We start from the raw sequence: 14,653 nt of genomic DNA on the forward strand, positions 1-14,653 counted from the left end.
AAGCTAGGTTTCATCTCAAAGGCCCTCAAAAACTTTACGAGATGATCGTTCTCAAAACAAAATCGAGACTTTTCTTGTCGCGTTTTCAGCGAAAACCCATTTTTCCCTTGCTTTTTGCTTTGCGATGCGGTTTCGATGGAAAACATTGATCGAAAGTGGGCTTACATTCAATTATTGCTTTGCTACGACCTTCAAACTTGATGCCGCACTCAAGTTTTAGTCGATTCCTTTGCAGGATTCCTTTAAACTGAATGTCATCATGTCAACGTGTTGTTTGGAAAATATTATTTTTCCCAAAATGTGTTAGAAAGCGGCAGAAATAATTAGTGAGCATTGATGTCTGGTGGTAGGAACACAGAAAAGAAAATGTCGCGTGGCTTTCTTCGAATTTTCAACCAAGTTGTCTTCATTTCAATGAGTGAAATACAACGATAAAGAAGATTGAAGCACTTTATACACCACAACCTTTGGTGAAGGCTGTCATATCCTGTTTCTTGCAGTACGGGTAGGTGATCCAAGGTTCCCACGTGTTCTTGCTCTTCGCGTACATGGTCTTGATACACTTTACAGTGGCGTCCATGTTTTTCAAAACTCTGTCGCAAGGCACGTTGCACAGATTCTGGTTGGGGGCCGGAGACTCGTTGTTGTGGCACCACCACCGGTTGTTGATTTGGAAGAGGCCGTAGTCCTTGGAGCCGTCTGTGTTGATGGTGTTTATGTGCGTCGAGTCATATCGCGATTCTCTGAAGGCGATGCACATCCATGAGTCCAACTGCCAACGTGGTATCTTGTATCTGAAAATACGTACAAATCAATTGAAAATTCATGCTCCCTCATTCAGCGACTGATAAATGGCTTTTCTGGAAATTTCTCTATTCCCCTCAAGCGCTTCCACTGAAAATCTACCGGCGTGACTTCGTGCCGCTGCAGGGGCGTGAATAAAGTGTCAGGCCATTAAACGGCATGACACAAAAGTCACGCCAAAAATCGGCGTGACTCAAAAATTCACGCCAATTTTTGGCGTGAATTTCTTGTCATGCCGCTTTTTGGCGTGACTTGTCTCAGAAAACGCGTTGTCAATCACGCCAAATGAGGGCGTGACTCACATGTCACGCCGTTTTTCGGCGTGAATTTCTTGTCACGCCAATTTTTGGCGTGACTTTTTGTCACGCCATAATTTGGCCATGTGTCCGACCATTACGTTTTCAGTGTCTGCGCTCCCCAGCCCAAAGGTGGGGTCTGAGTTTGTCCACTGCCGTTCTATACACTACTTTTTACGGCACCTGATGATAAAGTGGGTAGGCTGTCACAAACCTCAAGAAGGCGAAAAAAAAAACGATTTTTAGCACATATTCAAAAAAAGTTGAAGTCTGACTCTCTTATGTGCGGTGCACTCTAAATGTCTCACGACGAAATTTCCCATGATACAAAGGAAATGGCGCAAGCATAATACGAAGGTGGTTTTTCTTCGTATAACGAAGGTTTTTCCTGAAAAAGCTAAAAAGATTCGTATTACGAAGGAATATTGCTTCGTATTATGCTTACGCCGAATCCACTGTAACTTACTCGGTAACTTACGAACAACATAGTTCAAATTTCATTGTAAGACTGCGCGGCGGGTCCATACGACTGAAAACGTTGTCTATAGTGTTTGTGATGACAATCCACGCAGGGAACGGTCCCCCCGACCACCTTAGACCGTCCGCGAGGTCAAAAATCAGGGCAACGCAAAAAATTGTCATTTTTTTTGACATGATGCGTACCCTATATATAGGGTGATAAAGGAGCTGTCCTATCGCAAAACCGAGGTCATTATTGAAATCAGCACAAAACAAGCTAGGGCCCGCCCTTACGTCTAACCGAGTTGCCAGCTCCGCTTCGCTGCGCCGGCAACTCGGTTCGACAGGGGGCCGGCCCAGCTTGGCCTGCCGCACAGTGGGCGATTGGACCCCAAAACCGCGACAAAAATGAGGCGTAACTTTTATCGATCTGAAACTTAGTATCCAGTTGTTTTCGGCATTGCTTAGTTCATTGGCGGTATTTGGGTTTTTCCCGGAAAAATTTTTTTTTTTTAAATAAATTTTCGAACATTAAAATAGTTTGTTTTGTGTGTTTTCTAACGTTTTATGCTGAATTGATTATGATGCCATTCATAAAATATCTGATAAAGTCATTCTTATACAATATTTCAACAAAATAAGAGACGTTAGCAGACGGCTGGTGGTCGCAACTAGTGCAAAAAAAACGATTGCTAACAAAAAGGGGGCAGACATGAGCAGCTAATCTCACTTGGAGAACAATAAAAACGGTCTAAGCTATCGATCATGCCGAGTTTTTAATACGAGTCGACGCGAGTCAAAAGATATCTCAATTAAAGATTACGACGGAACCTAACCTCGCAGTCGCATTACGACTGGTTTTTAAGTTGCAATTTTAAACTCTTTCTCAGCTTGTCAGTAGGTTCTTTACAGCTCAAAATGTAGCCAGTACTTCAAATTATCATCACCCAGCCAATGAATACACTAAGTTCCTTATTTTCACGACGGCGAGCCTGAAAAGAAATCTACATGTTCGGGTGCCGCTGCACTGTTACGCAAGAGGGTGAGAAACAATAAGTCGCTACGAGCGATCGAACCAGTGCGAAGGTTCAAAACCATGCGGGAGAGGTGGCTAGAGGGGTTATCTACAGATGGGCAACCAGGGAATTTATGAATAGTAACATTTAATTTTTTATCTTTTGTCGCGATTTTGGGGTCTAATCGCCCACTGTGTGCCGGCGGCCTTTTCTCGGGCCTTCGGCTGTCCCATCAGACCCAACTTGGCCAGTCGAAGGCCCGGGCCTTCGGCCCGCTCGCATCACACACACCGTGAGCGGGTAAAGCAAAGTTATCGATGTACCATCGTGACTTAGGCCCCCCCTTCTATTCACAATATGAAATAGCCCTTTACATTTTTACTCCAACTGTCCTTAGAATATGCCCATTTCATTTGTCTCTTCGCCCTCATTCCGAAAATACCCGTATTTGCCATGCTACTGCAACTCCTTGCAAAAGAGGCACAACAGGAGCGCAAAACGAGTCCGTCGCGCTTTTTCCCATAACTCATGAAGGCGGGCTCCTGGACCCCCCTTCTGACCCCTCGTTGAAGAGGTCTTGCCAAGACCCATCCGAAACTTAAGTAAAAATTTTCAGTCGGTCGACCCCCTTATTTCAAGATCCTGATGTGACTAATAGACGAAGTCGGGCTCCTGGACCCCCTTTCCGACCCCTCGTTGAAAAGGTCTTGCTGAGACCAATCGAAATCTGCAATAAATTTTTTTAGTCGGTCGACCCCCTTTTTTGAAGATCCTAATCTGGCCAACTGGTAAAAGCGGCCGATGGGGTCGGGACCAGGTCCATTCATCTTGTCTCGTCGCCTCGATTCCAAAAATACCCCTATGTGCCCTGCTAGCACCAATATAATGGCGGAAATCCCCCTCCCGCTCATGTAAACCATGATGCACCTGCAGCAGCCCTTGTGCGACCCGGACGGGATTTGCACCACCGGATTATTTGTTTGGACGGTACTCCTGAAGTACCCTCCTAATCTGGTTACTCTAGCTCAACTCCTTCCTTGTACACAGACGCCAACAACAACAACAACAACACACAGACACAAAGGCAAATGCATAGGCCCTCCCCCTATTTTTTGAATAGAAGGGCGGGCCAAAAAAGGAAACTTTTCAGTTCAATCCTGAAGTCGTAGCCGAAAGTAGGGGAAAAACGACGCACCCTAGGGAGGCATTGCACGTTACGTGCAATGCAGACGCATGGAACCAATTGGTGGAATGAAAACGTCCTCGAACGCATTGCACCAATTTACGCTCATACTCAAGCCCATAGGATTCGCAATGGACGGATCTGTTAGTGGATCACATCGCTATAACATGGAAACTATTTTTGAAGGTTTTGACTTTGAATTTTTAATGTTCGCAGCATTTCCCCCGCATCTTTCCAGCCCGGCTTTTCACTTGCGATTCGTTTTACACGAATTCGCATTGGTAACTATCCGGTTTTCAAAGCGCAATCGGCCGTAATCGAGTACATAAGCTCGGCGGTAACGTTTGTTACATAAGCCGTTGTCAGCTGTCCCATGGAGTTAGGGGTTCGTCGAAGTACTTGGAATCTCCTATTATCAATCCTTAAATGTAAATTGAAAGTAAAGTACGGGTCCGATTGACTTTTCGTCGACGCGAATGTAACGAACGTCGATGCAACCCGGTCACAACATAGTGAAGCCAGTAGCAAGGTTGCTTGCCACTTATTCGTCAAGCCGTTCTATGAATGCCAAAATTTGACAAGTTTCGGTCGGAAATCTTCATAAGCTTGCCAAATTTTAGCAAACTACCGTCAAAGGGGGTAACTTGGGACACCGGGGGTAACTTGGGACAGTCTGCCCTGTACAACTTGTTGGTGCTGCCATTCAGCGATGGGGGTTCCTAGCGTCAAACCCGCGGCAGGGTTTTGTTTCAGAGGCCTCAGGACACGCGCGAAAAGGTGGAAGAGGTGCATGACATCACTATTAGTATTTCAGAAACAGGAAACTACATAATAGGGTTTTTGACAAAATATGTCAATCATTGACAAGTTGACCCTAGTGCAAGGAGAATGCAGATTTGGCTGATAAGTCTCGCTGGGTTGTTAGATCATACACAGACAATAACGTTCGCAAAAGGGCATTGATGATTGTTTTCCCATCTTCGGTCCAGACCTCAATTTATCAAAAATCGAAATTTTGCGGGGTAACATGGGACAGTCTTTTCCTCATGTTTCCAGCAGTCCTAGCCTTCTGGGAGTTGACTGACCCGGTCCCTGACCTAACTTAAACTTCGGATATTAAGCTGATGATGGAAAGAGATGCCTTGCTCTGCAGTTTTGTGTTCTGGTAATCCATATTTTGAAATTTTCAGAAAATGCTTCGATAACACCAGTAGAAAAGAGAGTTCCACGGAGAGCCCTAGATATAGTCCAATATCGGTCCTACAAGAGTTTCTAGGCCTGAATTCTTGGTCTACATGATGTGACTTAAATTTATTATATACATTAACATCAATAGATGCATAGAAATGTAGGTAATTACCTACTGTCCCAAGTTACCCCTGGTCATGGGGTAACTTGGGACACTCTTTCGAGATCGCTGGGAAACGATATAATCGAGGCAAACGAACCAGACAAGCATGAAATCATGGGGAAAGGGTCAATCTGTAACATAGTTGGGATCCATTGGTCTGGGTTGAGAATCTTGCCTCTGGCGTTCAAAAAACGTGAAAAAGTGTCCCAAGTTACCCCCGTTGACGGTAGTAAGTTTTTCCGGGTCAAGCTGTCAAATTTTGTGGCGAGCAGACTTCTCACTGCCTTTACAGTGAAACGTTTATCAACCGTATCGAGTGCAGATCGGTTATTTGGAATGGGAGAGGGGAGAGGGAGTAGGCATTCAGGGTTACTGTTAGGTCTACTTGCAAATTTTCGTGAAACGGAGCAATTTTCAATCCTCTGTAGTTCGAGTCCCCGAGTGCTCACTGCCCACCTTGCGGCCAACTCTAACTTTCGATGTGGCTATTTGTTCATAGGCTTGCACGAAAGTGTGCACTAAAGTGTGCGCTGTTGCGCACAAACTCTTCTCACGCGCATGCTCTATTCTGAACGAAAGCTTATGCCCACACTGTTAATAAATGGTTGTATAGAAACAATCAGATGAGTGAAAATTTAGTCGTTCCAAAACATAGAATTTCATCATGAACCAAAGCGAAGAAATGTCGTTGAATCTTGTAAGTCGTTGAAGAACAAAATTCTTGTTATCACCCTTCACGATACTATTTGTAATCTTTTGCAATTATCTGCTCTAAAGCATATTATGAATAATCATCTATAGGTCTTCTTTAGTCATAGCAACATTACTATCGCTAAAGAACTACGCAAAATAAATTTAGCGACAAAAGGACTCCATGAATACTTGCCCCAGACATTACAAAATCTTTTTCGACTTACAAAACTTGTCGTTGACTAACAACATTTGTTGTTGGTCAACGACTTGTATTTGAAAGTAGACTGCTAATGTGTTATTACAAGTTAGTCGTTGTGAAATTATCTTTTAGTTCCAGTACGAGTTTGGTTTAACACTAGAACCGCGGAGGGGGTCAATTTGACCCCTTTTAATTTTCGTCATAAATTTTTCTGACTTATTTTTTTCTTCTCGGATTTGGGGCTTTTTGACTTTTTATAAATACCAGAAAAGAACATTTGAGTGAAATTTCGGCGCTGTCGGACCATTTTTGTGGGCGTAGGACAACAATATACCTAGAACCGCGGCAGGGGTCATTTTGACCCCTGTATTGTTTGCACTCAGGAAGTTCGAATTTTGGCAATAAAAAAGCGTCACAAGCGTCAATTTTAGTGGTAAATCATTTGGGAGTGCTATGGACTGCCCTGGGAGACCTAACTTGGCCCACGGCATTGGCGACCCGCCGAGCAAACGCCTAAATGTATGCAAGATATGTGTGTTCCGCGTAAGGTATCTGCAGAATAAAAAAATCTCATTCCACGAACGTTAATGAAAGCAGATGATACTCGTTTGGTTTCCTTCGAGGTAGTAGTTCGGGCTTTTTTATAACTGTGTATGAAATAAATAGATAGCCCAATAATATACATGGACCTAAGCGAGCTGGCCAATGTCGGTGCGAGCCGAGCTGTGGCTTGCACCGGCCGAGCCGTGAGACACTGTTGCTGTTCTGTGCGCGCTGTACCCGGGGACAGGGGATTGTTGGCCGGTGCCGCTCGCGCTGTACCCGCGAGGTATTGTCGATGTTTCGAGCAGACTGCCTGCCATGCGACACTCACGATCCCGCCCGGCAGCCACCACCCTAATATTATTGTATTATTGTTAGGATACCGCTTGGTTTCTGGACTCAGCAGTAAAAGCACGGTGACACCTTTATGTGTCTAATAGTTTTAGATACGTTTCAAGTGTAAAGGTATCATCTGGTAAAAAATCTACGTCCCCACACTGAATAACAGGAAAAGTTGCGATATACATCGGCAACTTTGGCCCGTCCCGTACATTGAGGAATGTGCTAGTTTCGCCTATTTTTAATCTGGACGGGACTTGAACCTGAGTCTGGGGTCAAAATAGATGTTTTTAGATCAGCATAAATTAGATCAGTATAAATTAGATCAGCACCCTCATACACATCAACAACAATGCAAAAACTCGAATAAAAAGAATGTTCTAAATGTACCCCACTAGGATTTGAACCCGGGTTCAAACCTCTCCGATTCGCTTGAAACTGGCACCGTTGGTTTTGTCTCGTCGCCCCGATTCCAAAAATTTCCCTTCATGCTCTTCTAGCTGTATCCGTTGCCGAAATCCTCATCGACCTAAAGTAGACCATGATGCACCTGCAGCAGCGCCCCCGGGGCTCAGATCGGATTTGCTGCCAGCGGGCGGTTCTTTAGGGTCACCCAAGTAGGCTGCATATCAAATTTGGTCAAGATCGGACCACGGGAAGTCCCCAGACGGACGAACGAACGGACAGACGCACAGCATGGAGCATACTCCGTCCCTCCGTCATTTTTTAACAAAAAAAAATAAAAAAAAGGGGCCCAAAAAAATGGGGGAAAAGGAGCCAGGTTTTCGGCCAGCTTTTTGGGGAAACCTTTGACCTTTGCCCCTAAAAAAAATACATGTTGTCCAAGTTACAAAAATTTTTAATCTTTAAGGGCAAATTTGGCAAAAAAAATAGGGCAGAAAAATGGGGGGGGTTAAAATGACCCCTTCCCCCGGTTCAAATACGGGAAAAATTTTCCCCGGTTTCAGGGTCCCAACTTTCGTTCCACCAACACCGGGCGCAAAAAAAAAGGGGGAGAGGGGTTGTCCCCTAATTTAAGGCAGTTTTTATGGGCAGAGGGGAATTTTGGCCATCCGTAGGGGCCCCGAAGGCCCCCGGCCGTGGGGAAAAAATTTTTGTTAAGATGGTGCCTAGGGAAATGTTGGACCGCCCCAGAAACAACCTTTGGGGAAAAAGAAATTTTCCCAGATTTTGCAGCGGTTTCCCAAACCTTTGGCTTAAAGGGGGGAACCCCAAAAGAGGAGGGCGAAAGAAAAACCAATGGCGTTGTTTTTCCTTTCGATCAAGGCAGTCCGTTTTTTAAAGTTATCCATCCTTGGCAGTATTGCACGAAGAAACGGCTTTTGGGGAAACAAAGGTTTTTAAAACCAATAAGGTCCTACGTGGAAAATTTTGGGTTTTAGATCCCCCCTTGAACAACCTGTTGAGGGGGGGGTGAAAAAACGGCCAAAATGTCAAAAACATTTAGTTTCAAATTTTCCCGGGCCCTGAAATTGTGCAATCCGGTTTCACCACCGGTTTGGAAAACCATTGGGGGTTTGGTTTGAGTGTTGTGTGGGGAAAACCCATTTAAGGGCGTTAGATTAACTCCAACTTAAACTGTTTAAAACCTAAAAATGGAAAAATTGGCCCCTCTTTATTTTTTAAAAGGTTTTTTTCCCAAACCTAAAAAGGGCAAAAAGAAAGAAAGCGAGGCCATTAAATAGAAACTGCCTGGATTAGGGGCCGTGCACAATAACGTCACGCATTTAGAGGGGCGTGGGGGTCCGCCAGGACGTGATGAGATGTAGCGAGGAAGGAGGGGGGGGGGTGCCGAGCCCTTGCGACGTCATTTTCTTAAAATACCTATAAAATCGCCTTTTTCCGCAAACGACGGCCTTACGCTACTGCACTGCACACTCGCCGCTGCACTGCCCTGCGCAAACCGCACGCTCTGCCAATCAATATTTTAACTTTATTTGAACTCTGCAACTTTTTACTTAAGTTAAAATTCTAATGAAATTACAATTTGGCAGGTAGCATTGATTATCTTCTAAATCCCCATAAATAACGTCACAAAGGGGGAGGTGGTTCAGCTGGATGTGACGAAATGTAACAGGGGGGGGGGTCAAAAATCGGCAAAAACCCCTGACGTTATTTGTGTACGGCCCCTTACTGGCTACTAAGTGCACACAAAGTGGTGTGCTACGCTGAAAATTTGAGTCGTCACTTGATGACAATTTCAAGGCTAATTTTCCCTACAAGGATGTCATCAATTCAATTAATGACATTGCTGTCACGCCCATGCAACAAGTATAGCAGCTTTGATGAAAATGTCATCAATTCATGACGAGATTGTCATCATTTCAAAGTGATGAAAATGTCATCCACGTTTTTGTCAAAGTGGCAACAAGTTTTCATCGTGTAACGGGCCTCTTTCATTGTAGAATCGGTCGTTGGATAATTTCTCCGAATCGAATGCAATGAGGGCGCATTCGCTCCGAATTGAAATCAAATTGAATTTCTTTGTATGTCCAAAGAAGTAAAATGACCACTAATGTGTTTTGGTCTGAAATATTTCGATTTGCAAAATTCAACATATGTGTCTCGGCTATGCGGTTCCCAATTCACTGTTAAAAAAATTCTGAAAATTCAGACAACTTTTTTCAGACTTGACGTTATGAAACACCAATTAAGACCTTTTTATGAAATTTCATAACTTTTGTCTGAGATGTCAGACAGGGCAGTCTGAGACCGTGCTTGGTCTGAATATTTGTACCCAGTCTGAAATTTCATAATGAGGGAAGTCATAAAATTAAGATTAGGCTGACTAATACAAAACCAGATATACAAAATCAAACGTCGCGCATCAAAGCATTATGATATTGGCAGTTGTTATGTTGAGGGAGCTTGTTGAATGCAAACTGTGGACCAATCACTTCTCACATGGTTTGGTCCACTTGCTTGCAGCCGCCTGGAGTTACGTTTCAGGGACCTGCCGCTAGGTGGCGCCTGGAGCGCCGCGGCAGATCGCCACTTTGTATTTCCGATTAATGTCATTAAAGTAAATAATTTTTGCAAACAGCATCATCTGTTGCTTTAGTAATTATCAGCTCTAGCCTTTAGCAATAAGTTTGAAACAAAATATTACTCTGAAGTCGATAAAACCGCATTTCAATGTTGGCTCTCGCTGGCGTCTGCGTTCGGTCATTAGGTTGGGTGCCCGCATGATCCTCCGTGATGTTGTGGCACACATGGGAGATTCTATATGAGTTCTCACCCTCGAACGACGAGTGCCTCAGTCTTACTGCGGACCATCTCGTCTGATATTTTTTGAGTAGCGACGGTGTCCATCGTGCGCGGAATCCCGGCGCGCTTTCAAGTTTGCTCTTTCTCTCACAGGAGAAAATCGTTATCCGTCCAGTAGGTCCGCCCTAACAAGCGTCTAGACTACCACAATAGGCTGCCCTTTCCGCACGATTGTTGCAGGATGAATTCACACAGTATGTTCTAAAATTTTGGACAAAAAGTATGAATTTTCAGCTACAAAGCAGTGGGAATTTTAAGACTTGGCCATGTCTGAATTTTAAGACTTCATTTTCAGACCAAGACGAGTCTGAAAATTAATAACGAGTTTATGTAAAAGTACTTCACTCAAATTAGTCTGAAAATTCAGAATTTTTTTTAACAGTTAACATTCGCGACCCCGAAAACTCTTCTCACGCGCATGCTCTATTTTGAGCGAATGGTCAAAGCGAAATTTATGCACAAAAATACTGCGTAGTGAACGACTGAATAGTCCACTGCGTAGGCAGTTGGGTTAAGGGAGAGTGGGGTAATTCCGGACACGGGGTAATTCCGGACACGGGGTAATTCCGGACACGGGGTAATTCCGGACACTTCGATTTTCACTGGGTTTGAGTAAAGATAACTCAAAAGCCCGCCTAACAGAGGAAGATAATCAGTTAGAATGATAATTCCAAATCGCCAAGGTAAGAGGTCAAACCGTTTGGCTGTGGTCGCTTCACGAATTTTGAGTACCATCAAAAATAGGCAAAAGCTGCATCTTTCCCCTGTATTTCCATGTACTTATCGTACCTTACCATCAAGTTCAGTCCCATGACTAAAATTCTATCATATTTATGGTTTTGGGCTTTACTTTGGCGTTTCGGGAGTGCTCGTATGGCTCGCCGTTTTCTTACAATCGAACATCAAAGGTTTTCACTACCTGTGGGGTAAATCCGGACAATAAGTGTTATTTTCTTCAATTTCCTGCATTATATTAAGGTAGTGGGTTCAAAATTGTGGACATGCCTCCCCCCCCGTTAGGAAGGATAACGAAAGGACGAAAAACAGTATTGCAGCTATGTTTAAGAGCTTTACTCAAGACAGTGTTGTCAATTTAGGGGTTTTGATGGAAACTATTCCTTATAATATGCTTTGAGTAATAATCAAACACTTCAGTTCGCAGCAAATATCCTTGTACGCCTTCTAAAAGCATGCCCGACATCAAACAAGCGAAAGTAAGCTCGAGTAGTGTCAAATTTAAGGTCGTCCCGGGAAATTTCCCCATAGGTCGTCCGGAATTACCCCAGGGTGGGGTAATTCCGGACACGAGCAGGGCTTTTGTTAGGCGCCTATCTCTCCCTAACCGTTGCTGAGATTTGGCTTTCATGTTTACCATTGTGAAGGTAAAGGTCCATACTTTACTCTCCTGTAATAACATTGGACCCAAGAAGCATATTCAAGCTCAAAGACCGAAAAGAAAAAAAGCGTCCGGAATTACCCCACTCTCCCTTAGATGTGAACCAGACGCTTAATCATGGTATTGGACCGCCTGGCATCAAACCTACTTGTGGAGCAGAGTCTTGGCCAGAGTGCAGCGGTCCCACACTTTGGCGTTGCAGGCGGCAACGACCAGCAGGAGCGCGAACACGAAACAGGCGCGGGCCATGGCGTTGTCTGCCTCGAGTCAAGGTCGGCTCCGTTATAAGCTATGAAGCGGATCTCTAGTTCACCCCGTCGCTGCACGAAGGCGTACCGGCTCGTGATAAACGTCAAGTTTGCTTCAACGTAAAAGATGACTTCGCAGAAGTATGTGCTGCACGTTCACGTTCCCTCAGAAACACTCTGCAAACTGAAGTGGTACACTCTCATTAGAGCATGCTTCCAAGTACACTCTTATTTACGGCATACTTGCTAGGCACACGCTAAAATAGAGTGTGCCTCGTGCCTGGCAAGTACACGCTAAATAAGTGTGTACCTTCCATGTACACGCTAAAATACACTCGATAAGTCCTATCTAAAAGCATGGGCCAGTTTAAGTGTACTTGCCAGGTACACTCTTATTTAGCGTGTACATGCAATGTACACTCTATGTAAGTGTGTACCTAGCAAGTATGCTGCAAATAAGAGTGTACTTGGAAGCATGCTCTAATAAGAATGTACTATGTATACACACTTCAGTTTGCAGAGCAAGCATTGTTGTTTTTTTTTTAGAGGAAAGGGGGGGCTGGTGACAAAAAAGTGGCCTGAATTGCGAAACCAGAATTTCCAAAGTTCTTGTAAAAATTTCGAGGGTAAATTTACAAATCTGGACCGCGCAACGCTTGTCCTCGGTCCATCGATTGGGGAATTCCCGCATCTCTTTAGAGGGTAAAAGTAATCCTACATGCCAAACTGTGTAAGAGCAAATTGGCGCATATGACTTGAAAATGTGACTTTGCCGATCCACGGGGAAAATTTGTCCTTTTGGTGTGAAAATTATGTTTTCTCGATCCACGGGGGTAAATTTGTCCTTTAGGTGCGTAAATTATGTTTTCTCGATCCACGGATGTAAATTAGCACTTTAGGTGTGAAAATTGTTTTCTCGATTCGTGGGGGCGGGGGTAAAATTGTAATTTTACACGATCACGAGGCCAAGGGTAGTCATGAGAGTGAGAGTGGTGGGAAAGAACAACTGTACCCCAGATTACATCCCACGTGATGAAATCCATTTGGCCTGAAGTGATAGGCCCGCGTCTCGAACCCTGATTCTCTCGCTCCGAACCCCGCGCCGCTACTCTTTGCACCGCGACGCTTGCCTGCGAAGGTCGGGAGAGGCGCGGTACTACAGCGGCCTGCCGCCCGCCCACCCAACCTGGTCCACGCGTGTCCCCTTGGGTCGAGGAAGATGTTTCACTCCTCCAAACGCAAAAATTCACCGCGTCCACACGAGCGTTTGGATTCACAGCAGGGATGATGTCAACTGCTATGAATGAATTATTCAAATTATTTCTAAGCATATCGAAAGTTAGCAATGATCCACATGATATGGAGGATTCCATGGTAAGCTTATTAGTGCAGAGTGATGTGTGTTCGCAAGTTGTTTTCATTATCATTTCACACATCCAAACGCAGATGTTTACAGCATAATGGAATGAGTTATTTTACTATCATGAACGTGAATAAGGACTTACCTATCCACGGAGTAAATTTACTCATTCAATGGCAATGCAAATTTCCCGCATGGACACGTAAACACCTTCGTCTCCATACATGGATCGGCAAGCGTATTCCATATGACCAAGAGGAGAAATTTGCTCCGGAAATGGGTAGACAAATTTACCACTGAATTTTTACAATAAACCGGCTACGGTACAGCGAATGCTCACCGAGCGCCGCTTGGCGAGCTGACCTTTAATCTCAGCTGTTCAGGCGCCGCAAGAGGGAGGGTGATTCCGTGCGTAGAGGGTCATTTTGGATGTATCAAATGTTCTTTTTTAAAGTTCAACTTTAGGGGCTATATTTGGTGTAGATGGCATACATAGTACCCCACAGTACCCCTCTGAGCGTGGCAGCGCTACAAGTTGACTTTTAATTTCACTCCCTATGAAATACGGCGGAATTTACAGAAATTATGACGGAATTTACAGGTTATGGAATTTACAAAGCGAAGTTTTTAGTCTCCTGACCCGCTGGGTTACAAGATAGGTAAAAACTGTTGACGGTGTCATTTTGAGCATCCAAAATAGCGTTTTTTTTTTTTTAGCGAAGATTGTATGAACTTTCTCCCTCAGATGGAGGAGCTACGGCCCGAAACGGAATTTACAACTATTTATACACCCTTACCGTTTTGAACAATTCTGACGGCCTGGAAGCGTCGTTTGACCGCCCCAGGTCCCGCGGGCACGGGCTTCTGGAAGCGTTTTTAATGTTCTTTCGATCCCAAGTGGTCGCGAGGTTCCAAAACGAAAAGGAACCCCAGTAGACCGTCATTTGTGTAAACAGCATAGGTCACATGGTCACACGGTGGACATTTTCCCAAGGGCTGTTCCCGGGGTTTAACAAGTGATGATAAAAGATCACCCTTTAGTATTTTGTGAAGAATAAGTCAGGGAGGAGAGTGAAATAGCCAGGTTTCTTTTGATATGGCTGAGTCATAGACTACAGCATGGCAATGTTGTCTCATAGGTGTTGGTGACCATGACGGAACTTACAAAACGACACTTTACCAGCTTACGAAACCTAGATAAACAAAAGTTAGATCGACTTATCCACTTGAGGACATGGTCTTCGTTTAGTAAAACAAATTTGAATTGCCCAAGCTACCAAATCAACCTCAGTTCAGGCGCAAGGCCCCCGGGGACCTGAAATGACCCCCTACGCACGGAATCACCCCGGGAAAGTGCACAGTGGGGGGGGGCCCTAAAAACCTTTTGAATTTCCCAAAAGCCGCCAAATTCTTCTGGCAACAACTCGACGGTCGGGCACTTAACTTAAAAGCTTGACCCTCCGGGTCACTTGAAAAAG

The 14,653-nt window shown here is 44.4% G+C and overlaps 1 protein-coding gene across 1 annotated transcript; it reads right to left on the reverse strand.

Annotated features, from left to right (window-relative positions):
- Positions 1-432: 432 nt before the first annotated feature.
- LOC117642053 (lysozyme C-like) lies at positions 433-11,863 on the reverse strand. The gene is made up of 2 exons (XM_034379861.1): positions 11,716-11,863; positions 433-794 (listed from the first exon to the last, which is right to left on the reverse strand). The coding sequence occupies exons 1-2, from the start codon at positions 11,814-11,816 to the stop codon at positions 452-454; spliced, it is 444 nt and encodes a 147-aa protein (XP_034235752.1). The 5' UTR covers positions 11,817-11,863; the 3' UTR covers positions 433-451.
- Between the last annotated feature and the right edge of the window lie 2,790 nt (positions 11,864-14,653).

This window comes from Thrips palmi, unplaced genomic scaffold (assembly GCF_012932325.1).
Source record: "Thrips palmi isolate BJ-2018 unplaced genomic scaffold, TpBJ-2018v1 HiC_scaffold_16, whole genome shotgun sequence".
NCBI classification, from domain to species: domain Eukaryota; kingdom Metazoa; phylum Arthropoda; class Insecta; order Thysanoptera; family Thripidae; genus Thrips; species Thrips palmi.

Coding starts and splice junctions, on each gene's coding strand:
- LOC117642053 (XM_034379861.1), bottom strand. CDS start 11,816: ATGGCCCGCGCCTGTTTCGTGTTCGCGCTCCTGCTGGTCGTTGCCGCC. Junction 795..11,715: donor GCCAAGACTCTGCTCCACAA/GTAGGTTTGATG, acceptor ACGTATTTTCAG/ATACAAGATACCACGTTGGC.